General features: G+C 37.4%; 1 protein-coding gene across 1 annotated transcript in view; it reads left to right on the forward strand.

The window, feature by feature from the left end:
* The window catches only part of NDC1 (NDC1 transmembrane nucleoporin), a 47,876-nt gene that overhangs the window by 12,306 nt on the left and 12,040 nt on the right, over positions 1-23,530 (forward strand). The window contains exons 6-16 of the mRNA XM_082429501.1: positions 392-500; positions 2,454-2,505; positions 4,269-4,404; positions 5,228-5,320; positions 6,856-6,937; positions 9,622-9,780; positions 11,956-12,201; positions 12,291-12,406; positions 15,074-15,124; positions 16,907-16,970; positions 17,729-17,829. Coding sequence (XP_082285627.1) covers positions 392-500; positions 2,454-2,505; positions 4,269-4,404; positions 5,228-5,320; positions 6,856-6,937; positions 9,622-9,780; positions 11,956-12,201; positions 12,291-12,406; positions 15,074-15,124; positions 16,907-16,970; positions 17,729-17,829 — 1,209 coding nt within the window. The remainder of the gene's footprint in view (positions 1-391; positions 501-2,453; positions 2,506-4,268; positions 4,405-5,227; positions 5,321-6,855; positions 6,938-9,621; positions 9,781-11,955; positions 12,202-12,290; positions 12,407-15,073; positions 15,125-16,906; positions 16,971-17,728; positions 17,830-23,530) is intronic.

Raw genomic sequence — 23,530 nt, forward strand, 5'->3', positions numbered from 1 at the left:
GTTGTTGTGAGGTTTAAATGGATTAATGTATTTAAAGTGATTGGAACACTACCTGGTATGTGGTAAGCATCCAAAGAATGTTAGCTGCTATTGTTGTAATTATTATTATGTTTTTTGTACTTACTCCATCCCTGTAGTCCTTACTATAAGTATAGAATGATATTGTTAACTTTCTCATTTCTGATCTCATATCAATGAGATGTTGTATAATGTAAATTTTAAATACTTTAACATCTGAAATGGATGATTTTTTTACCTCTGGAATAAACTTTGTCTTTTTATGCAGTGATTATGTTTTATGTGTGGACTGTTATAGTTATGAGCTTGCTTTGGAATAAAAAAGAAACTCTGTTTGAATGTCATTTGATTCTGGTTTTCTTTTCTTCCACAGCAATACAAGTTCTTGCGCTTCAGGAGGTCTCTGCTTTTGCTAGTTAAGCATAGTTGTGTGGAATCGCTGTTCCTGCTTAGAAATTTCTGCATTGTGTATTATTTTCTTGGTAAGAATTTCTGCTTTTTGATACAGTATATGTATTAGCTCACAGCTCAGAAAATATCAAAGTCATTCTTGATTGTATTTATATATTTCCTACAATTGTAGGTATGTGATTAGCCCAGCTGACTGCTTGTTTCAATTAAATGTTTAGATTTAGATTCAAACGTTCAAAGACTAGTTAAGAGAGAATATTGTTACAGAAAATGTGGTATATACATACAATGGAATAATAGTCAACCTTAAAAAAGAAGGAAAGCCTGTCACATGCTACAACATGAATGAACCTTAAGGACATTATACTAAGTGAAACAAGCCAGGCGCAAAATGACAAATACTACATGATTCCACTTATACGAGGTGTCTAAAATAGTCAAGGGACTTCCCTGGTGGTCCAGTGGGTAAGACTCCAGACTCCCAATGCAGGGGGCCCGGGTTCAATCCTGGTTGGGGAACTAGATCCCACATGCATGCCACAACTAGGAGCCTGCATGCCGCAACTGTGAGCCTGCATGCTGCAGTGAAGATCCTGTGTGCCACAACTAAGACCTGGCACAGCCAAAATAAATAAATAAATACATATTTAAAAATATATAACTAAATAAAGTAGTCAAACTCTTAGAAATAGAAAGTAGAATAGTGGTTGCCAGGGGCTAGAGGGAGGGGAGAAAGGGGAGTTGTTCAATGGACATGGAGTTTCAGTTTTGCAAGGTGAAAAAGTTCTGGAGATCTGTTGTATGACAAGGTGCCATACAGTGTATATACACTTAAAAGTGGTCAAGATGGTAAATTTTATAATGTATTTTTTACCACATAAAAAAATGTATCCTTTAAAAAAAAAGAGAAAATATTGTATATTATTTAGTCATTACTCTATAAATAACATATTCCTTTTTATAACTTTTTGTAACTTGCTAACTAATACAACAGAAATACCCTGTTGCTAAGGGGACATTGTAGAATTTATTAACATGAATTTTAAGCACAAAGATGCAGCTTATTTAATATAATGAACAGTACAAGTTGAATGGAAAACCTTAATCTCAATAGCAACACATATTAATATAAACAAAACCCAGCATTCTAAAATACTGTTTTCAGACTATAACATTTTCTGGTCCTACTTTTTTCTGTGGAATAATTTTACAAAATTGTTCCATGTGTGCATAGGCCATTCTGTTGTCTCCTTTAAAATTTTTTTAGTTTATATAATCCATTTTTCTACATAGCTTTTATAATTGTCATTTTAATGTTAACACTTTGTTGTTTCTTATTAACCTACTGCAATCAGCCTGGATGTTCCCCTGTTGTTGTATCAATACATTTGGGCTGACGTAGCAGCTGTGTCAACATATCCATGTCAACTATTTCTTCTATAATTCCAGTTATGTTTCATTCACATTTCATTTCCAGTGTTACCACTTTTCATTTCTTTGTTGCACTTTGGTCTTTTTGGCCAGTTTCCTCTTTCAGTTTTTCATTTTGGTAAAATGTCATGGAGATTTATCATGGCAGATAAGGAGGCAACACAACTACATGCTTTGCTGTCTGTGCCAGAACTGAATAACAGACGTGAGTGACTAATAACTAACAGACTTTGAAAGAAAGGATGTCCATGTGTTACCTACATACTGATTTGTGTACTACTGAAAAGCTAGAATTGCTATATTCAGTTATGCACAGCTAAGGCCACAGTAACTGAAATTTGAATTGTATTGTTGCGGGCTGGTGTTATTAAACCACAGTAACTGAAATATGTACATGTTGGACCTGTGCAAAGCAAGGACTGCCTGTATTTAGAAATTACTCTCTTTTCCTGCCCATTCCTAATCAAAGTCTAGCATTTTGACTGAGGTCTTGGTGTCTACTTGGTCATCTCATCCACCTCATGTTCCAAAGCATGATTAAGATTTGTTTCATTAACTTTTTATGATTGTAGCATGGTATTTTTTCATTTCAGGCCACATTCCCAAAGCTTGGATTAGCACTGCTATGGACCTTCAGTTAGATGAGTAAGTGATCCTGAAAAGTCTAATTTTAATGCTTTTAAATGTTTCCATCCTTTTAGATGTTTGCTACTTTCCAGTTGTTTTATTTAGATTTAGCCTTTAAATTTTTTTAAAAATTGCATTCATTTTTGAATACACATAGTTCACATAATTTAAAATTCCAATGGTATATAAAAGGGTGTACGGTGACTCTATTGGCCCCTGTCTCTAGTCACCCAGTTCCTTTCCCCAAAAATAAGCAATGATAATTCCTTTTTTGTTAGATACAGCTTTTATATAAGTGGATTTCTTGAGTTGCATGGACATACCTCTCTTCTGTTTTTCTCCTCAATAATCATTCTTTGCTATGTTGTGGTAGATAAGCACCATATTGGAGTTTTACTCTAATTTTACCTGTGAGGAAACCAGATTTGAGTCAGGTCACGTGACCAGTTGCAGGTCATAAGTAGCAATGGGGTGGCAGCACTGGGGTTTATTGTTCTAGTTATTCCCTATACACTTTGCACATAGGCAAAGCTTTAATCTTTATTTAGCGAATAAATGTAAACTCCTCTGTTAGTATTTGTTCTTTTAACTATTGGTTATTCCACTGTGATACTTTTGTATGATCTTAACTACTACCACTTTTGAGGAGTGCGAATATTGACATTTATGGATGTTTGAGGTATTATGGTTTCTCCAGTGTAGATTTCAAAAAATTCCTAACTTTTAAAAGTTGCTAGGTAAAATTTAGTTTTGTCTTCTGCTTAATCACTATATATGAAACCAAACGCATGGGTCATTTATTATGTTAGCCCAGGTTTTATACTTGGTCAAATGGAAAGAGAAAAATAATAATGGTATTGATAGAAATTTAATATAATACTTTTTTCCTCCTTTCACTTAAAAAATGTTTTGTTTGTATGGCAGTGCCTGATATTCTGGACTTAATGTATGCTAGGCCCTCAGTGATGCTTATTTAAAAGCAGAAAAAAAACTTTATCATCCCCACCGCCACCCCAACCCCAAGGAATGTCAAGTATTACTCTGGGCACTCCTAACATAAACTGTTTTAAATCTCATAAAAGCCCTAAGAGGTAGAATGAAGAGATTATGCCACCATATGGATGAGGAAACTGAGGGTAGGTTAGGTCAAGTGATTAACAAAATCACAACATTTACAAATAGCAGAGCCAGAGGTTCTAGTCCTGTTTTCACAATTGCTAAGTGTGTGATTGTAGGATTATGATGACTTTGCAAATTGAACTATTCAAGGTTTTGGTAACATTGCCTGCATTCCCTTTATTTAGCATTCTAACAGAGTTTCTTAAATTATTTTAAAAGTAAAGTTTGTTATTTTTAGATAGTACTTTGTATTCTTAACTACTATGAAACTGTTTATACATATACAGATAGAGCTGAAATCTGGTGCAGGAGAGGTGCTAGTCAAGCTGAATGGTTTTTAAGTATCAAGCTACAAAACAACAATAATAAAATTTTACTCAGTCTCTAGGGGAGACTTCTTCCGTCATAGAAAGTGACAGTGAAGATTTGGAATGCAAGAAACTGAGAGCTAGTTTAGGTCTACTCTTCCCTTAAGGCTCCCTTGTGTACTTTATAAGAAGGTATTAGTGAAAGAACTGTACAGGGTACAAAAGGAGAGGAATCTATCACCATTATTATTTAGAAATAGGATTTGTTTGTTTCTCAGTGTGGGGCCTCAGGTCTCTTAAATGCTTAGATTGTATTTTTCCTACAGGATTAAATAGTAATTTCTGCTTTCATAGGCAGTTTCATAGGCCTCTTGACACTGTGAGTGGCCTCTTGAATCTCTCATTACTCTACCATGTCTGGCTCTGTGGTGTCTTTGTCCTGATGACTTGGTACATCTCGTGGATACTCTTCAAAATCTATGCCACAGAGGTTAGTATTGAGTTTTTTGTCAGTACTTTTCTGTTTTGGAGTGCAGAGGTTTATTTTTAGTAGAGCACTGATCAGCATGTTGTTGTGCCCAAAGCCATTTTGAGAAGTCGGGTTTTGGTTTTTCTTCTGAGATTTCATAAGGCATATATCTTTTGTAACCATCATTTATTTGTATTTTTTTCTGAGGAACAGTGTTAGTGTTCTTAATGTTTGAAAACTAAACTGAATGAACTGTTAGTGGTACTTACTATGTTTTATCTATAGTGTAATTCTCTTCTGAAAGTTTCCATTTCTCTATTGAGCATATACTAGATTGGCCTTAATTTTTAATTAATTTTACATGCTATTGATATAGATACTATTGATCAGTATTAAAATATTTAAATATAAGGAAGGCAATAAAATACTTGTTCTTTGAAGGAACTTTTTAAAATTTATGTTGAAGAAATGATTTTAAATGAGTAGGAATTGCATTGTCTTCATCATCCAAATGTTTGTCTTAGAAAATGAGTGTTTCTGTTTTATTTTACCATCTCTGTAGGTTTGTACCCTTCAGTGACTTCAGAGAATTTTTGTTTCTTAAATTTGTTTCTATTATTGGAAGACAGAGATCTAGTAAAATTGGGAAAGTAACATGTTAGAAGGTAGTGTATTTGGGTATATGTAATTTTAATGCAATCTGTTTTTGCAAGGAACACTAAAGATATTAGTTTGGTTGTATTGTCTCCTTTATAATAAATTTCAAATAGTGCTAATTTACTGAATGTAATTAAGTCATGAAAATAATCATTCCATAGTCTTTATATTTGATTATATTTGATAGGCTCATCTGTTCCCTGTTCAACCACCATTTTCAGAAGAGTCATATGAATGCCTCCCGAAAGTTTTAAACAGCAATCCTCCCCTCATCATAAAGGTAGCGGAACTATGCATTTTGTGTCTTTACACAGTCATCTCTAACTTATCTTATGGAATAGACTTAATATTCGCATAATTAAGTATTTCGATATATTTTTTGAGGGCCTAGAATATTCTAATGCTGTAAAAAGTATTGTAAAAATCACCTACCTGCTACATTGAATGCTGTTTACTTTTTCAGTTTTCATTCCAAGTGACTAAGAGGCAAGTATATATTGCAACGTATGTGTATAAGCTAGACTAATTCTATATTTAGGAGAGATAGAAAAATATTTCAAGCATGAAATATAATGATATACAACCATATACATTAGCTTTTCACAAATTCCTCATGGTAGCAAAACAAAACACTGATTTTTTTTTAATCATTGGTTTAAGGTATATTTTCACTCATATAGAATTGTTGGCTGTTACGATCAAAGGAAGTACTTGATAGTGTGTACATATTCAATGAACTCTCTAAAATTTGAGTAATGATAATAATCCTAAGACAAATTTTAATCAAAAGAGTCTAAAGAAGTTGCAGTAAGTTTATAAATCAACCTAAGTGAGAGTAAATTGTTTTGATTTAAATTTCATTTTGAAATTTTAAAAGTAGAACTACAATATATGTGATCTTGTTAAGAAGTCATAGTACTTAAAAAAGAATTAAAATAGAACCTAGAGTTTGGATTACACTCTAGAAAAGTTGTAAACTAATAAGAAAATGACCCACTAAGGTTCTGATTACCTTTAAATATCAATTATGACTAATTTATTAGATAAACAAAAATATCAGTCACTCATTTGGTTATTTAAAAGACCTGTATTTACTGGGCAGATGTTAATCACTGCTAGTTGCTTAGGGTGTAATGATGAATAAGACAAATCACAGCCTAATGGAAAAGGCAGATACACAAAATAATGAAAATTTACTGTGGTAAGTGCAGTGGGAACCACTTACTGTGCTTGGGACCAAAGCAAGAAACCTTCGCAGAAGGGATGGTGTCTTGAATGTTGAGTAAAGTGGTTTGCCAGGGAAAAAAATGAATATTTTGAGTAAAAAAGTACAGCGTATGTTGTGTATCTGCTGTGTGCTGGGCACTACTTGTGGACGTGGCAGCGAGCAAGACGTTGTCCCTGCCTCACTGTTTAGTGGGTGGAACCAGGTGAGACAAGTAAGCAGGCAGTTACAATAAATTATGGTAAGTACCACGGTTGAGAGCTGTGTGAGTATATGTTTTTGCCGGGGAGGCCAGGGAAGTTCCAGGAGGAAGTGGTGTTTTAAGTTTCCCACTGTAAGGTGGGAAGGAACACAGAGAGTTCGTAGTTCCTAGGTAGCTGGAGCCCACAGTGACTAGGGTAGCCTACAGAGGGTAGAGGCAAGAAAGTTCTGGAAGTCTAGAAAGGAAGGTTATGGTTCTGAAAAGCATTTCCTTCATGAAAAATTTCAACTGATTTCCCCTTAGATATGTAGTATTGAGCCCCATTCATAAATAAGATTTTATATAGAGGTTAAAAAAATTAAATAGTGTGTATTTTTTTCCCTTTCAGTATTTGGCCTTGCAGGACCTGATGTTGCTTTCTCAGTATTCTCCTTCACGAAGACAAGAAGTTTTTAGCCTTAGCCAGCCAGGTATTGCTAAAAATAATAGACCTAATAGGAACTGAGTATGTGTGTGCAGAAAGTGTTCCACTTAAAGTTTTTGGTGAACTAGATGTATTTATTAAAATATCACACATCATTAAGTATCACACATATTTAATAATACTTCCATTAAATGAAGTATTGATTTAAACATTATACAACTGTTTGCATTGCTGTGGTTAGAAATGATATTTCCAGGAGAAGTATTTTTAAATTTTTATATTATTTCCTTCTGCCCCCTCATTCCCTTCACCTGAAGAAATTATGAGGTAGGTTGACAGTTTTAGAGCAGAAAAGTACAGTTTGAGAATCCCAGAAGTTTTAATGCTGTAAGGGGTCTTAAAAAGCAGATGGTTTAATCCTTATGGAGGACCTAAGTCTCAGAGATTGAAGTGGCTTAATAAAGTTAATGTCAGAGTTGGAATAAGAAATTCTGTCATTTGACTCTTAAGTGCAGAGCTGCCTCTTCCTGCCATGCTACTTTGCCTTCCTTTTTAAAAAAAAAGTGAAAAGAAATTATCAATAGATGGTGATAGGCCCAAGGACACTCTTGGCAACTCTGAAACACTTCTTCATTGTTACTTGCCGAGCTCCTCCAGACTGCAGCTGGGCCAGTAGTGCTCTGCCTTGTTCCTGGAGGGAAAGCCTTCCAGCCCAGCACCAGTGGGGACAGAACCTGGGTAGCTTTACATCTCTCTAATAAGCTCTTCATTATTTTGCCAAACTCGCCAATTCCCACATTATAAAATAAACGTATAGTTACATGTTACATGGAAATAAAATCCAGTTATATAAAAGTATAGATAATTGGAGCCACTCTCCTTTTGGTAGTATGAAAAATCCAGTGCTGATGCTGTGGAAAATTAACTGTAGCAGTACTTTTCTAGCAGACTGAGGTTTACTTAAGAATTCTCTATGCACTAAGTGTTTTCACAAGATATTCAAGTAAACCGTACCAGGGTGGCATGTTCTCTGCAAGAGAACATATTATTAAAATGTAACTGGTCATAGAAATAGAGATGAGATTTGTGGTTACCAGAGGCAAAGGGTGGGGTCAGGGGAACTAGATGAGGGCAGTCAAAAGGTACAAACTCCCAGTTATAAGATAAATAAGTACTAAGGATGTGATGTACAACATGATAAATATAATTAACACTGCTGTATGTTATATATGAAAATTGTTAGGAGAGTAAATCCTAAGGGTTCTCATCACAGGGAAAATTTTTTTTTTCTATTTCTTTAATTTTGTATCTATAATAGTTGATGGATGTTCACTAAACTTACTGTGATAACCATTTCATGATGTATGTAATTCAAATCATTATGCTGTATACCTTAAACCTAATACAGTGCTGTATGTCAATTATATCTGAAAACTGGAAGAAAAAAAAATGTAACTGGACCATTACATAGTTCCTTACTGGTCCTGCGATACAGCGGTATAAAACATCCTGGGGGGGCTTTCCTTGTGGCTCAGTGGTTAAGAATCCGCCTGCCAATGCAGGGGACACGGGTTCGAGCCCTGGTCCGGGAAGATCCCACATGCCGTGGACAACTAAGCCCGTGCGCCACAACTACTGAGCCAGCGCTCTAGAGCCCGCGAGCCACAGCTACTCAAGCCGTGCGCCTAGAGCCCGTGCTCTGCAACAAGAGAAGCCACTGCAATGAGAAGCCCGCACACCTCAACGAAGAGTAGCCCCCGCTCACTGCAACTAGAGAAAGCCCGTGTGCAGCAACAAAGACCCAACGCAGCCAAAAATAAAGAAAGAAATTTTTAAAAAATAATTTAGGAAAAAAAAAATGTCCTGGGGCCTATTGATGGAGTATTTGGTTTGTTTTCAGGTTAAGTGGTATTCCTCTTAAGTTGTAACTTGGAAGAAAGATTTAAGGAGGGACCTAAGTGAAGAGAGAATGATTGTTTAATGCCCAGGATGGAGAAACCAGTTTTCAGTGGACTCCTCTGCTATTCTCAACGCACAATTGATTTTTACATGACAGCTATTGGAGATAAAGGTTTTAGAAAATCAAAAGATAATGAGAATTAAGGGAATTTTTAAGTGTGTGGATCACAGTAGTTTAAGTTAAATAATAAGATAGCAGATACATAAACACTCAGTATAAAGTATGATCACTGTCAAATAGTGTGTCATTTCTATAGATGTAATAGCAAATAGGGGCTCTTTTGCAAATGAAAATGTAAGGAAGCACAGTGGGTGAGCCACAGCGATTTAGAGGTCACTGGGGGCCATGGGGTGCCTCTCAGTAGACATGTTCATTGTCTTAAGTCTTCAGTCAGTTTAGTACTGCTAGTGAAGTAACCTGGGTCTTTTTCACTGAAACCGTGCAACAGTGTTTGGCTTTATTTTAGCAACCAATTTGAGAGTGGTTTTTTTTTTTTTTTTTTTTTTTTTATTTTTTTTTTTGAGAGTGGTTTTTTTTAATGGTAAAATAGCAAATATTTGCTTGTAGACTTTTAGGAAAATTATTTCATCCAAATATTTATTGAACTCCTGCTGTGTATTAGATGGCATGAGTATAAATGGTAGCTTGACTGAGAAAAGTGGGCCCTGATGCAAAGTGTAATATTGCATTTCTTGTTGATTTTTCTCCCCATTTTGAGAGGAGACTATAAGATTATCTACATTTTAAAAGCTGGTATTTGGACCTCCTAGGTGGACATCCCCACAGTTGGACAGCCATTTCAAGAGAGTGTTTGAATCTTTTAAATGATATGACTCAGAAACTTGTACTCTATCAAGAAGCTGCTGCTACAAATGGGAGAGTGATGTCTTCATCCTACCCAGTGGAACCTAAGAAATTGAATTCTCCAGGTAACTCCTTATACTACTAAGAGAGGGGAAAGCACTTACATTTTATTTCCTAAGAAAGTTAACAGTAGTTAATCTAAGGATATGTATATAAGTGTGAAGTATGTATTTTTAGGGAAAATTGATCCAATATATGGGATATTGTACTGAATCAAGAAAAAGGCCTGGGTACCAATTGAAAAAATTAAGTCCAGTGTGGTGGTGGTCGTGTTAAAAAGGCTAACAAAATGTTGATCATCAAATAGAGGACTTCAGCTTACTCTCGTAGAGAGCCAGGTGAATCTTTACAGGTAATACTGGATGCTGCTGTGATTGCAGTATCCCAGAGATAAAAAGTTCCTGGGCAGTGCCCAGAGAGGAGCAACTGCAATGACTCGGTGATTTGCGGATGGGGGCATCCACATTCATTGTTTTAAGATAGCTTGATATAATGTTTGAAAGATGAAAGCTGAGAGGAAGAAGTACAGGTGGAGGAACCTATGCTATTTCACAAAACACCTTAAGTAGACAATACCTAGGAATGTAAGACTGATAAAAAGACTTAATGTTCCAGTGCCTTTTGGAGCCGGGCATTTAATGAAAATGGGCAGAACTGGCTGGGTGAGGACTGTGGTAAACTTGAGAGCACAGTCTTCATCTGAAATGGGAAGCTGTGGGTTACCTTCAGTCCATTGTTCCCATGTGGGAATTTGGACCCAGTATCTGAACTTCTGGGCTTTTTTTTCTTTTAAAGAGAAGCCTGAAGAAGTTTTGGGGAAAATCTACCACTTTTAAACATTGGCACTTAATCTTGATATTTAAAAAATCACTTTATGGGCCAAAGCAAACACATCTCTGTCTTTGACTTCATTACTCTGCTGGGGTCATAGACCAAAAACTAAGAGATTACAAAAGAAAAGTGATTTAGATAAGTTCATGAATGTCAGATTTTAGAAGATTCTGGAATGTTTCAGATGTTCTTAGCATTCAGATTAGCATTTATTTATTCAGCAAGTATTTATTGAATGCCTGCCATGTACCAAGCACTGTGCTAGAGGCCAAAGAGTTGAAGATGAAAAAACATTCTTGGAACTGACCTTTTAGTGGGAGGCACACAAATAATGACAAGACAGTGTAACTGCTTAAAGGAAGTCTGTCAAAAGGAGTCTGAATGGGTAGGATGATGCTTGATAATGAAAGGAGTTGTTTAAATTTTATCCTTTAGATGTGGCACTGTTAGAGAATTTTGAGTAGCTGTAGTTACATCAAATTAGCATGTTAGAAAGATCATTGTAATTCTGAGTTGGGGGAGATCCTGGGCCAGACCGAATATGGATTATTCATTATTTTAAATGGTTGTCATATCCCATCACTCAGTCAAAATTTGCCTCTAATTTTGAGGAATAACTGCAAAACTTAAAAACCCCAATCTTAATTTGTAAATTGATTCTCCAAATATTCGTTATTGCCATTAACCCTTAAAAAGTCATGTCATGAAAATTTGGTACTTTAAATGTTTGATGTCTTATGCCAGTTTTATTAAAAAGATAGAATACTAGTATAATTTATTTGTCTTCGTGCCTTGTACTGGAGTGGCAGAAAGATGTTCTTCTATTTTTGTACAAGAGACTCTCTAAATTGGTACAGTTATGAGATAATTTTTGAAGAAGCTGTTCACAGATCAGATTTGTAGGCAAATTAGTCTCTGGTGTGACTTCTGTTAACTTGAAAGAACTCTGGGGAAAATGGGATAAGGTTAGCACTCTCTCTTTCTGTACATTTTCACACTGTAGATTTGATTCAGCCAAGTAATAGTTACAGTAAGAACATGCAGTAACCCTGGGCATATTCTAATGCAACAAGGTTGTTGCCATTTGAAAAAAAAGTGTAAGTTGATTGGTTCACTCAAAGCAGCTTAGAGTTAGAAAAATTGACCTTGAAGATGAAGATACCTGTTCAGAGAAAAAAAACAGGGGCTGTACCAACCTGACAGAAAAAGATGTATAAAGCTCCTTGAGTGGTCACCAAGTTGCAGTAGTAAAATCTGGATGTTGAGAATGTAAACCTAAATGGAAAAAATCTACTGAACCTTGGTTAAATGAGTTAAACAAAGAATTGAGATGTGTAAGATTTGAGAACCTCCACAGTGGCCTGCTTTGATCAGGTTGCCTCTTCAGCACTGGATCTGTTCTTTTACAGAAGAAACTACTTTTCACACCCCAAAATCTAGCCAGATGCCTCGGCCTTCAATGCCATCATTAATTAAGACGTCGCTGTTCTCCTCAAAATTGTCTGCGCCTGATGTTGCAAGTCCCCTGGCGACCCCATTTGGCTCTAGCGTAGTGAATCGGACGGCTGGGATTTTTGATGTAAACACGTGCTATGGGTCACCTCAGAGTCCTCAGCTTACAAGAAGAGGGCCAAGATTGTGGACTTCGGCTTCTGGTGAGGACTATTTATTTTCTAAAATTTGAAATGTCATAGTTGCAGAGAATCAGGCTAAGTTTTCACCTTCTTGGGTTTTTTTTTTGTAGGTCAGCAAATGACTGAATATTCTAATCCTTCTCCATCTACCTCTGTTAGTGCTGAGGGTGAGACAGTGAGACAGCCCAATGTGATTTATTCATGGATTCAGAATAAACGTGAACAGGTAGGATGATATGGGTATAGGATTTATAGTTACATGTAACACTGAGAGAATCAAGGATCTCACTTAAGTAAGCCATTAGGAATAAATAGGACTTTGGGGATGCTTAATGTATTAAGTTGACCCGTATAAAATTGCCAGTATTTGACTGGTTTTGAGTTATAGAAATTGCAATTTCATTTGGCTTAACCTAATACAGTGCCTTTGATCTGTGAATTCTTTCATTTAAGAGATATTTATTGAGTTCTTCATATATATAAGGTGTAGTTTTAGGTATTGGGAAAACAGCAAACAAAAGTCCCTGACCATATGTTTACATTCTAGTGAGGGGAAAGAGGTGAGCAAACAAGTGTATTATATTTCTTTGAATATAAAAAATACAGTTTGTGCTTGAACAACTCGGGTTTGAACTGTGTGTCCACTTAAATGTGGATTTTTTTTCAGTAGTAAATACTACAATACTACTCGATCGCAGTTGGTTGAATCCACTGATGTGGAACTGTGGATACAGAGGACGGACTGTAAGTTATAGGTGGATTTTCAACTGCAAGAGGGTCAGTGTCCCTAACGACCGAGTTTTTACAAGGGTCAACTGTACTATTAATTGTAAGACTTACTTTACATACTATTAAGAAAAAAAAAGTTGCCAGTTAAACCGTGACATGCTATTGACTATAAGATACATCCTGATATGTCATGTGCAAAATATGAAAAATATATGTCTTAAAAGGGAAGAAATTTGATGTCTTACGTGCTATATAGAAAAATAGAACAGGTAAAGGAGACCAGTACCTAGGGGAAGAGAGTACTATTTTATGTGGGGTGATCAGGGGCCATTTCATTGATAGGGTGACTCTTGATCAGAGGCCTGAAGGGAGGGCAGGGAACAGCAAAATGCAAAGGCCCTCACGTGGGAGTAGGATTGGCTTGCGTGAGGAACGGTGTAGACACTAGTGTGTCCAGAGCAGAGTGAGGGGAGAGTGGTAGGTGGGTGGTGAGATAAGACAGGTAGCAGGCACCCAGAGCTCATCAGGCCCATTAGCCGTTGTAAACACTGACATTTTCTCTGAATGTGATGGATAGACACTGCATGGTTTTACCCACAAGAATGACATGATGTAACTTTACATTTTGAAAAGTGCTGCTGTGTTGAGACTAGATCCTCAGAGGGCAGGAGTGGAAGCAGAGGGACAGTAGTAAAGCTGTTAAAGTAATCTAGGGGGAGACGATGGTATCTGTGACCAGAGTGGTTGTGGTGGAGACTAAAATGTGATCAAGGTCTGGATATATTTTGAAGGTAGATGTAATAGGACTTGCTTATGGTTTGGTTGTGGTGTGAAAGAGTCAGTGTTGATTCTAAAGTTTTTGGCCTGAGGATCTGAAATAATGTAGTTGCAGTTTATTGAGTTGCAATTTACTGATGATTCTGGAAGAAGAGATTTGATAGAGGTAAGGTAGGGAAATCATGAGTTTGATTTTAGACATGTCAATTTTGAGATACTTACTAGACAACCAAGTGAAAATACTGAATAAGATATTAGACATAACATCTGGAGTCTAGGGGAAAGTCCAGGTTAGAAATGAAATTTTGGAAGTCATCAGAATATAAAAGCCATGAGACTCCGAGAAAATTCTTGGGGAATATAGATATAGAAGAAGAGAGATGCAAGAACTGGGACCCTCTAATGACGAGGTCTGGGAGGTGAGAAGGAATAGCAAAGCAGCACCGTTGAGGTGAGAAAGAACCAAGAAGAGGGTGTTTCAGACAGAAGTGAGTGTCAGAGATGATGCTGATAGGTAGCATGAGACTCAAACTAAGAATGAACTGTTGCGCTAGAAATATGGAGGTCATTGAGTACTTGACAAGAGCTACTGGGTGGAGTAGAGGGGATGCACACCTGATTGGCGTGGGTTCAGGAGAGACTGGGAGAGGAATTGGAAACCACAAGAAAAGCTAGATCTTTCAAGGAGTTTTGCTATAAGGGGAACAGAGAAATGGGGTAGTAGCTGGGAGGAGTTGAGGGGTCAAAGAAGGGTTTTATTTTTTAGGATGGGAGAAATAATATCATGTTCACTGATAGAATGATCAATTAATAGAGAGGGCAGAACTGAAGGCATTTTACAAAACTTCAGGATCCCATATGGCTCTATATGCCATAAGTACTGCTATGTCATGAATTTACTTTCAAGTCAGTTGGGGTATGTAGCTTTTAGCTTAATATTAAAAAAATTGTTTTCCCTGTAAATGTCAACTAGTAGAAAACCACTTCATGTCTTAAGATCTTTTTTTTTTGGTAGGGGAAACATGCTCTTTTTTGGTGTTAAGAGGTAAGGGGCAAGACAGTTGTAGAGAATTGAGAAAGAATATGGTCTTAGAAAATATCACCAGAACCACTTAGAGTTCCTTTTTTATTATGACAGGGCTTTAATTTGAGGGCTAGACATGTGTACATGAGAATGCAATTTAGGTTAGATGGCCTATCTTTGTTTTCCAGTTTATAGTACAAAGGTATTTACTTACGTGGTTTACCTTAAATACTGTTCTTTCTTTGTAAGATGTGAAGTGTTTCATTTAAGTTAGTGTCAGGAAGAACCTGGAAATGTGTAATATTATATTTGAGTAGAATTGGAAAATGTGCATGTGTTAATTCTTCCCTTTTTCCAACTCAGATTAAGAATTTCTTATCAAAACGGGTGCTGATAATGTATTTTTTCAGTAAGGTAAGAATGTGTAGTTATAGCATTGGGAATGGGGGGAGAGGAAACAAAATAAGAATGAAGTAGCAGGTAGGATTTGACTTCTAAATATTTAGCTTGATCCTAGCAAGCCAAACAGCTTTGCATCATGCTTCACTAAACCTCCCTTTTAACAGTAGCTGCCCTAGACACACGTCTCACCTTAGTGGCTTCCTGAGGCTTGGCTCTAGTTGACCTTCTGAGTTTCTTGGCTGCAGGCAGCTTTGTGCTGATATGTAGCCCCTTGCTGCAAAATGAGCAAATCCATGGTGATGCTTCATGGCTCATTGTCCTGCTAACATCTTTATGGCCCACTTGGTGTTCAGAAGAGAGATGACTGGGTTAGGTTGCAGATGTTAAACTTGGGTTGGATAAAAGTTGTAATTCAGACCACAAACTAAATGACTTTCCAACTTGTCTGTCAGCTGCCCCGGCTGCTGTAGGGGAGTAAATCTCAATGGTAGAAGCTAAAAATTCATTCCTGTTTTCACTGCTACAGCTGTTGTGTGTCAGTTAATCCTTTGATGAGGAAAACCTTGCCCATTTGTAGGGGAAAGAATTTTTGTTTTAATTATTTTAATCTAGCTTCTCTCTTTCTGCAGATACTGTAGTATTAACTAACAGTGCACTCAATTAATGCCTTCAAGTGAAAGTCTGCATTGGCGTACATTCCTCATTTTTATTCTTTGGGAGTCATACTGTGGTGGGGAGAGAGAACTCAGTAACTCTGATAGAATATAGATACACATAGCAGAGAATCCTTTCAAGTTGTTGAAACTGTTTTTTCACTGTGGTGGCAGGGAGGATCCACCCAGCTAGCAGTGAGGCTATCCATTAGAGCCCCGGTTAGACTACCAGACCCCTGAGGAAGGTGTCTCGTCTTCCGGCAAGAGCAAGAGGAGTTGTCTGAAGTTTTACTTCAGAGCTTTGTTTCAGAAGGATGGGAAGAAAACTTACCCTTTTGTCTTCTGTATGCCATGCATGCTCTTTTCACTTAAGTTCCCTCATTTAATTCTAACAGCATTCCTGTGAGTTGTCTTTTTGTCCTCATTTTACAGATTAGGAAACCTGAGGCTCAGAGGGGTCAAGTAGCTAGCCTAAGGGCACATAGCCAGTAAGTGGCAGAGCAGACGCTGAACAAGATAACATCTCCTTTTTCCTTGGAAGTGAACGGCTGCTTTTGATTCTAATTTTGCAAGTGGATCTATTGTATGATAAGGAGTTGTAGACACTGCTACTTAATGTTGGGACATGTAACATGCTGTTGTACTTAGTAGGCTTCATTGGGTGCATTATGAAATCCACCATTTACACGGGCCAGTTATTGCTCCATGCCACAATACCTTGCTGTATTAAAGAAGGTTGGGTTGTTTTTCTTTGCAGTGGGATCGAGGGTAGACAATTTAAGAGAGGTAATATGTATTTAGGCAGTTCTTTTGTTTTTAAAAAAAAGCATTCTTAACCCTTCTCTTAAGTGATCTCTATGCTAATCCCCTGAGGTGGGTTGAGTTGAATATATTTATTATTTATTCAACTCTTATTTTAAATGAGAAACTGAGGCCCGTAGAGATTTAGAGACTTGGCAAGGGTCACACAATGAGTTGGTAGCAGAATGCTTTATTGCAGTTAAATCATACTGTGTAAGAATTTCAGGTTTTAATTCTTCAGAGGCAGCTGTGAAATTTTTATTGTTATAGTCTACATAATTGATTACATGAAATTATCATTTCAGGGGAACTTACTTAAATGTCTTTATTGTATTTGTAGCACCCAGAGGCCTCCATTCAGGCTGTTTTTTCAGATGCCCAAATGCATATTTGGGCATTAGAAGGTAAGCAATCTCAGTGAACTATGATTTATTTATTAGTTAAATATTGAAGTATAATCCATGAAAGATCAGTTCTGGACTTTGATCTCAATCTTTGAATTTTCAGATACATTGTTATTTCTTTGTTTTATATAGATCATTTTTCTTAGATATTTAGGTGTATTTTAATTTAGGCAGAAATTTTCCTTGTATATAAGTGGATAAACTGAGCCTGGGGTTCTTGCCTCTCTTTTCTCTATTTCAAAAAAACTGCAATTAATAGATTGTTTTTTAACCGTCAACTTACGTTGACATAACATGTTTAAGCATATTTAGCTTAGGTTAAATATGAAAATCTAGTTCCTAAAGAACTATTTCTTTTCATCTTACAGATACTGCCTTTTCAATGCTTAAGTGATACTTCCTCAGAGAGGCCTTTCCTGACCACCCTATGAAAAGTATCCTCACAGCTGTCACCCTTATCAGGCTTTGTTTTCTTAGCACTTATCACTACCAAACACAATATTATTTTAAAAAATTCTTTTTCCTACCAGAACGTAAGGCAGAGACTGTCATCTTATTATTCAAGACTATTGCAGTTGAGCACTTTTTCCATGCCTTTTCCAATCTTTTGCCTATTTTTCTATTGTATTACTCCCTCTTTTTTATTTATAAGTTTTTTTATGCATTCAGAATATTAATCCTTTCTCAAATAGATGTATTGCAAGTAGATTTGCCTAATTTTGATTCGCTTTTAACTTTTTTCTTCTTTTCCACTTGAGGTCTGTCTCACTTAGTAGCAGCATCATTTACAGAAGATAGATTTGGAGTTGTCCAGACTACACTACCAGCTATTCTTAATACTTTGTTGACGCTACAAGAGGTAGGCAATATGTGGGTTGGGTGGAGGTAGAGGTCCTGTCCCCTCCCCCTGCCCAGCTTTTTCAGTTTGTTTCTTTTTTTTTTTACACTTTTTAAATAAATTTATTTATTTATTTATTTATTTTTGCCGTGTTGGGTCTTCGTTTCTGTGCGAGGGCTTTCTCCAGCTGTGGCGAGCGGGGGCCACTCTTCATCGCGGTGCGCAGGCCTCTCACTGTTGCGGCCTCTCCCGTTGTGGAGCACAGGCTCCAGACGCGCAGGCTCAGTAGTTGTGGCTCACGGGCTTAGTTGCTCCACGGCATGTGGGATCTTCCCAGACCAGGGCTCGAACCCGTGTCCCCTGCATTGACAGGCAGATTCTTAACCACTGCGCCACCAGGGAAGTCCCTCAGTTTGTTTCTTACATATCACATTGAGTAACAAACATATGTTGGAAATCAAAATAATGGTGCTATTCTCACCCTCAGGCACTTATAATCTAAGAGAAACTAGGAAGATAAACTTTTAATTCATTTATAAGTAATAATTTTATTGTAACAGAGAAAGAAAGTATACTAAACCTGTAGGATATACCTCTGATATTAATCAGATTATTTAGGATATTGGAATTCTGTTCAGTGCTATAAGTTTGCATCCTTACATAATTTGTAGCTACTGAAAGTGACTTGTAGTTAAATTACCCTGCAGATAAGAAGTTACCTACTGGCCAGGGCTTAAGAAGATAGAGCTGGGGCTAGTGGATTCCTGTTAGCAGGCTGTGTGCATAGTTTTAAACTACCAGGTCTTTTTAGTCCTAGACTTAAAGGAAGAAAAGTAAAACGTATGCTTCTTGTTTTCCATTAGGCTGCCTTTCCTAACTTCATGTTGGGTGATATGTTTTACACTGCCTTGTAATATTAGTTGTATGTCAGATGAGGAGTATAAACACTGAGGGCTAGGGGCATTTAGAGGTAGGGGCTTGGGTGTATAGGTTTTCTGGAGGAGTGTTACTGAACTAGGCTTGAAGGATAATAAACTGGTGCATATTTGGGTCTTGGGAAACAATTTAAGACATGAAGAGAAAACAGGCTTCACTGTTCCTTTCTCCAAATCTCAATTCATTTTACCTCTTAGAAAGTCTTACCCATCAAAACCAGTGATTTTTTTTTTTCTTCACTTTGAGTCCTCTTTGTGCCCACTTTCTCATGTACATTATTTGAGACATGTTTATACACATGGGTAGTTTTATTATTTGGCTTCTTTTCCCAGCTGCCTTTCTCTAAAGAAAGAATTTCCTACTATTTCTCCACAACTTCTAATATTTGGCTTGTCTAACCACACAATAGGGTAACCATGATTTGGGCGTATCTTTGGTACATAGCATAGTTTTTTTTTTTTTTTTTAATCACTCTTGCTATATAGTTTAAAATAAAACTACAGTACAATGTTCCATAGTCTGCAGAGTGATTTATCATTATTTTTTTTGAACCTCAGATCTATCTTGTGAAGTGAGATGGAGGTGTTTTGGCCCTGTCTTGCACATGAGAGGGGCTCGGTAGTACAGTGACTTACCTCAGGTCTCACACACAAGTCGTGTTAGTGGCAGAGCTGGGACTTGAATGTGAGCTGATTGCAGGGCATTAGCAGTGTAGTAGACCCCAGGGAAAGCTGCAGATCCACATTCCTTATTCTCTCTGAACTTGTCTATCATCTTCTCCTGGGCTTTTATTTTTACATAAGGTTCTCTTTAGAGAGAATGGCTCTACCCTTAGAACTGTGGCTTTCAAACTTTTTAGACCATGATCTAGTACATTTACATTAGACTCAGAATATAGAGGTGTGTGGGTGTAACAAGAAACAAAAGATTCTTAGAAGAGTGCTTACCTTTCAGTATGTGCTCTGCATTCTAATGCTTTCCATTCTATTTCATTTTTTAAAAATGCTGGTTGAAACGGAATTGATTTCACAAGGATCACACTGCCCTCAAGGTATTCTGCACCAAAGTTACTTTCTTTTCACCTCCCCACCATCAGAATTCCTAATTCTTCATAGTTGGTTATGGGTAGGTATGACAAGGAAAGCAATTTGTTTATTTGGTTATAGTCATTCCTACCTTTGATTGGGAAGGTAAGAATTATAGATTTGTGGAAGGGTCAGGCCCTATTTACTTTGAAACAGAGGAGTTGAATGGAGGATACTGTTGAGGGGCAGAGTAGAAAGAGGCAGAGGCATGTTTTTGAGAGTTGAAAAGAGGTAAATGGAGCAAAGAACAGGACCGGTGATTTGATACTTTGCTTCTGAGTATAACAACCCTTCCTAGTGTGAGGCTTGTGGCATCTGTTCTCCCCTAGGCCACATCACAGTCGGCCTTTTGGTCATGCTCTGCAGGCATCAGATTTTGCAAACTGCCTTGCAGTCTTTCCCACCCCATATCCTGAGGTTGACTGTAGTGAGTGATTCAGTGTCCACGTGGGTATTTGTCCCACACTTTGACCTCCTCGCCAGTCTTTTACATACCCATCAGTCTCAACCTTTGACCATCATCCAGGCCTCATCATCCCCTGAATTCTCCACCTCCAAAGCTTAAAATTCCAGGATTCTACCCTCTAAGTCAGAGTCCTTAAATGTTTTTGTGCCAAAGGTCCCTTTAGCAGTCTGATGAAGCCCATGGACTTTTTCTCAGAATAATGTTCTTAAATACATAAAATAAAGTCCTTAGGATTAGAAAGGAAATCAATTATATTAGAATACAATTATGAAAGTATTAAATTTGTGATATAGTAATGTGTGCTTTTTAATTAATGCATTAAATAACAAGATCTATCAGTGAGTCTAAAAACTCATCACTTTGAAGTAGTGATATGATGAATGGTATTTCAGATAATTGCAATAGTAATGTGATATGAAGATACTGATGATATCTGTTGGTGGCAAAGTCACAGGAATTGCTAATGCTATTGTGATTTACTGTTTCATAATTGAAAGAAATGCTAAATTTTAATTAGAGCTTAGTAAAGATAAACATGTAATTTTTTTCCCAAAGTTCATGCCCCCTGAATTCTATCCATAGATCTGTGGGCCCATGTAAGAGCCCCCCCAAGCACAGCCTCTCATTTCCTTGCTTCTTCTGTACACTTTGTCTTTGCCAATATTTTCACTTCCTTTGTTTGTTTGTTTTTAAATTTATTTTATTTATTTATTTTTGGCTGCATTGGGTCTTTGTTGCTGTGCGTGGGCGCCCTCTAGTTGTGGCGAGCGGGGGCTACTCTTCATTGCAGTGCGCGGGCTTCTCATTGCAGTGGATTCCCTTGTTGCAGAGCACGGGCTCTAGGCTCACGGGCTTCAGTAGTTGTGGCACGTGGGCTTAGTAGTTGTGGCTCGCAGGCTCTAGAGCGCAGGCTCAGTAGTTGTGGCGCACGGGCTTAGTTGCTCCGCAGCATGTGGGATCTTCCCGGACCAGGGCTCGAACCCGTGTCCCCCGCATTGGCAGGCGGACTCCCAACCACTGCGCCACCAGGGAAGCCCCACTTCCTTTTTCGGCTCCCTCCTAGCTACACATATGTCTTTCCCTATCCAGCTTAGACCTTGTAGTCTGTCACTTCAACCATTTTGTTACCAATTCTTCAACTCCTTGTTGCCATGTCCTTCAGTTGCACCCATGTGGCAAAACTCTAAGGGATCAATCCCATATCGACCACCCACCCTTTTCTCTTGCCCATCCCTCCTGCTTCAGCCTCACTTCAGGCCCTTGGCATTTCTGACCTGAATTATTACTATGGCCTTTTGCTCCTATTATTAACAGGGGTCCTTCATTCTGACTTTAGTCACTATCCTGTTCTTCCTATAAGCCCTCTACTCTAATAACCACCATGGACTATTCTGTTTTCCCCCCAAATATATTTTATTTTCTTAACCAGACTCTAACTCTATATACGATGCTTCTTCTTTCCTTCTTTGCCTAGAACACATTTTTCTCCTTTTCTCTGGCTCTGCCCTGTAATCCCCATTTCATCACTTTATTATACTGCATTTTAATTGTCTGTTTACTTTTATTGTCTCTAGTCAGAGCAGAGGCAGGGACCTTGTCTTATTTCTGTATTCCTAGCATCTGACCTGGTACCTGGCAAATGACAGGCACTTATTAAATGCTTGTTGCGTGACTGCTGGATAGCTTCATGGTTGGTTTGGTGGGCAAAAGCTTCTGTTCTGGGGCCTGATTTGAGTGACAGTTCTGATGTAATGGGTTAATCATAATAGTCTCAAGCCCCTTCATTTTGAGAGGCAGGGATGTCATGTGACTCATACGAGCCCTGTTACATGTTTTTGGTTTTATGTTCTGTGATGTAGGAGGAATACTTGCTCTTAATAACGAGAGTAAGTTCTAAGTATCTCTGTAATTTAAGGCAAGTTATAAAATACAGGCTTCTGGATGTTACTAAGGAAAAATTGTATGGAACTGTTCTGTTCTTTTGTTTTATTTTTCACTATCAATAAAAAAGCCATATCACTGTGAATCATTAAAGAGAAAATATGAAAGGAAAGGGGAAGCCTTTCATTCTTCAAACCATTCAGAGGGCAAGCAGTGGGGGGATGGATATCCTAGGACAGTTGTTCCTAATAGTGGGCCAGACCCTCCTGGGAGATTCCAAGTATTACAACAGGTTCATGAATCCACACATACATTGCTGTCATCTGAGTAATTAATGTTTGTCTGACATTTATAGCTATTTTTCAGAGGTTTCTACATGCTGTTTTGGTTAATTAAAATACAAATTCATTTAAAAGCATTATTTCCTACATTAGTGGATGGAGAACAGCTACTATCCTGTGGAATTCCACTACATATACATATATATATGTATATATATCTACATATATATATATATATATATATATATATATATATATATAGTCTTTAAAAAGGGTCCTTATAAAGGTTGGGGACCAAAATGGTAGAGTGGTTTTTTTTTTTTTTAATAAATTTATTTATTTATTTATTTATTTTTGGCTGTGTTGGGTCTTCGTTTCTGTGCGAGGGCTTTCTCCAGCCGTGGCGAGCGGAGGCCACTCTTCATTGCGGTGCGCGGGCCTCTCCCGTTGTGGAGCACAGGCTCCAGATGCGCAGGCTCAGTAGTTGCGGCTCACGGGCTTAGTTGCTCCACGGCATGTGGGATCTTCCCAGACCAGGGCTCGAACCCGTGTCCCCTGCATTGGCAGGCAGATTCTTAACCACTGCGCTACCAGGGAAGCCCGGTAGAGTGCTTTTTAATCAAAAAAATTTTTCTTAAATTGTGTTAAAATACACATAACATAAAATTTACCATTTTAACTATCTTTTAGTGTACATTTCTGTGTCATTAAGTACAGTCACATTGTTGTTTAACCATCAACCATCATCTAGCTCCAGAACTTTTTCATCTTTAAAAGTATGTTTTAAAGTTTTCAGAAAGCCTTCAAGTCTTTGAAAAGTCATTGTCACCTTGTTGGTAGGATATCAGCTCTATTATATTTTTTGCCTTATCATCTGAAGGTCAAATTTTGATATACTTGGAATATTGAAGTTGACCTTTATGCTATTCACATATCCATTCATCCAATAAATGTTAATTATCAAATGGTTTACCATGTGTTAGGATATAGAATGAGAAAAGGCAGACATGGTTCCTGCCCTCTAGGAGCTTACAGACTATAAAATGGAAAATCATACAAATAAGTAACTACAA

The sequence above is a fragment of the Balaenoptera physalus genome (assembly GCF_965194825.1).
Source record: "Balaenoptera physalus genome assembly, chromosome: 1".
NCBI classification, from domain to species: Eukaryota; Metazoa; Chordata; class Mammalia; order Artiodactyla; family Balaenopteridae; genus Balaenoptera; species Balaenoptera physalus.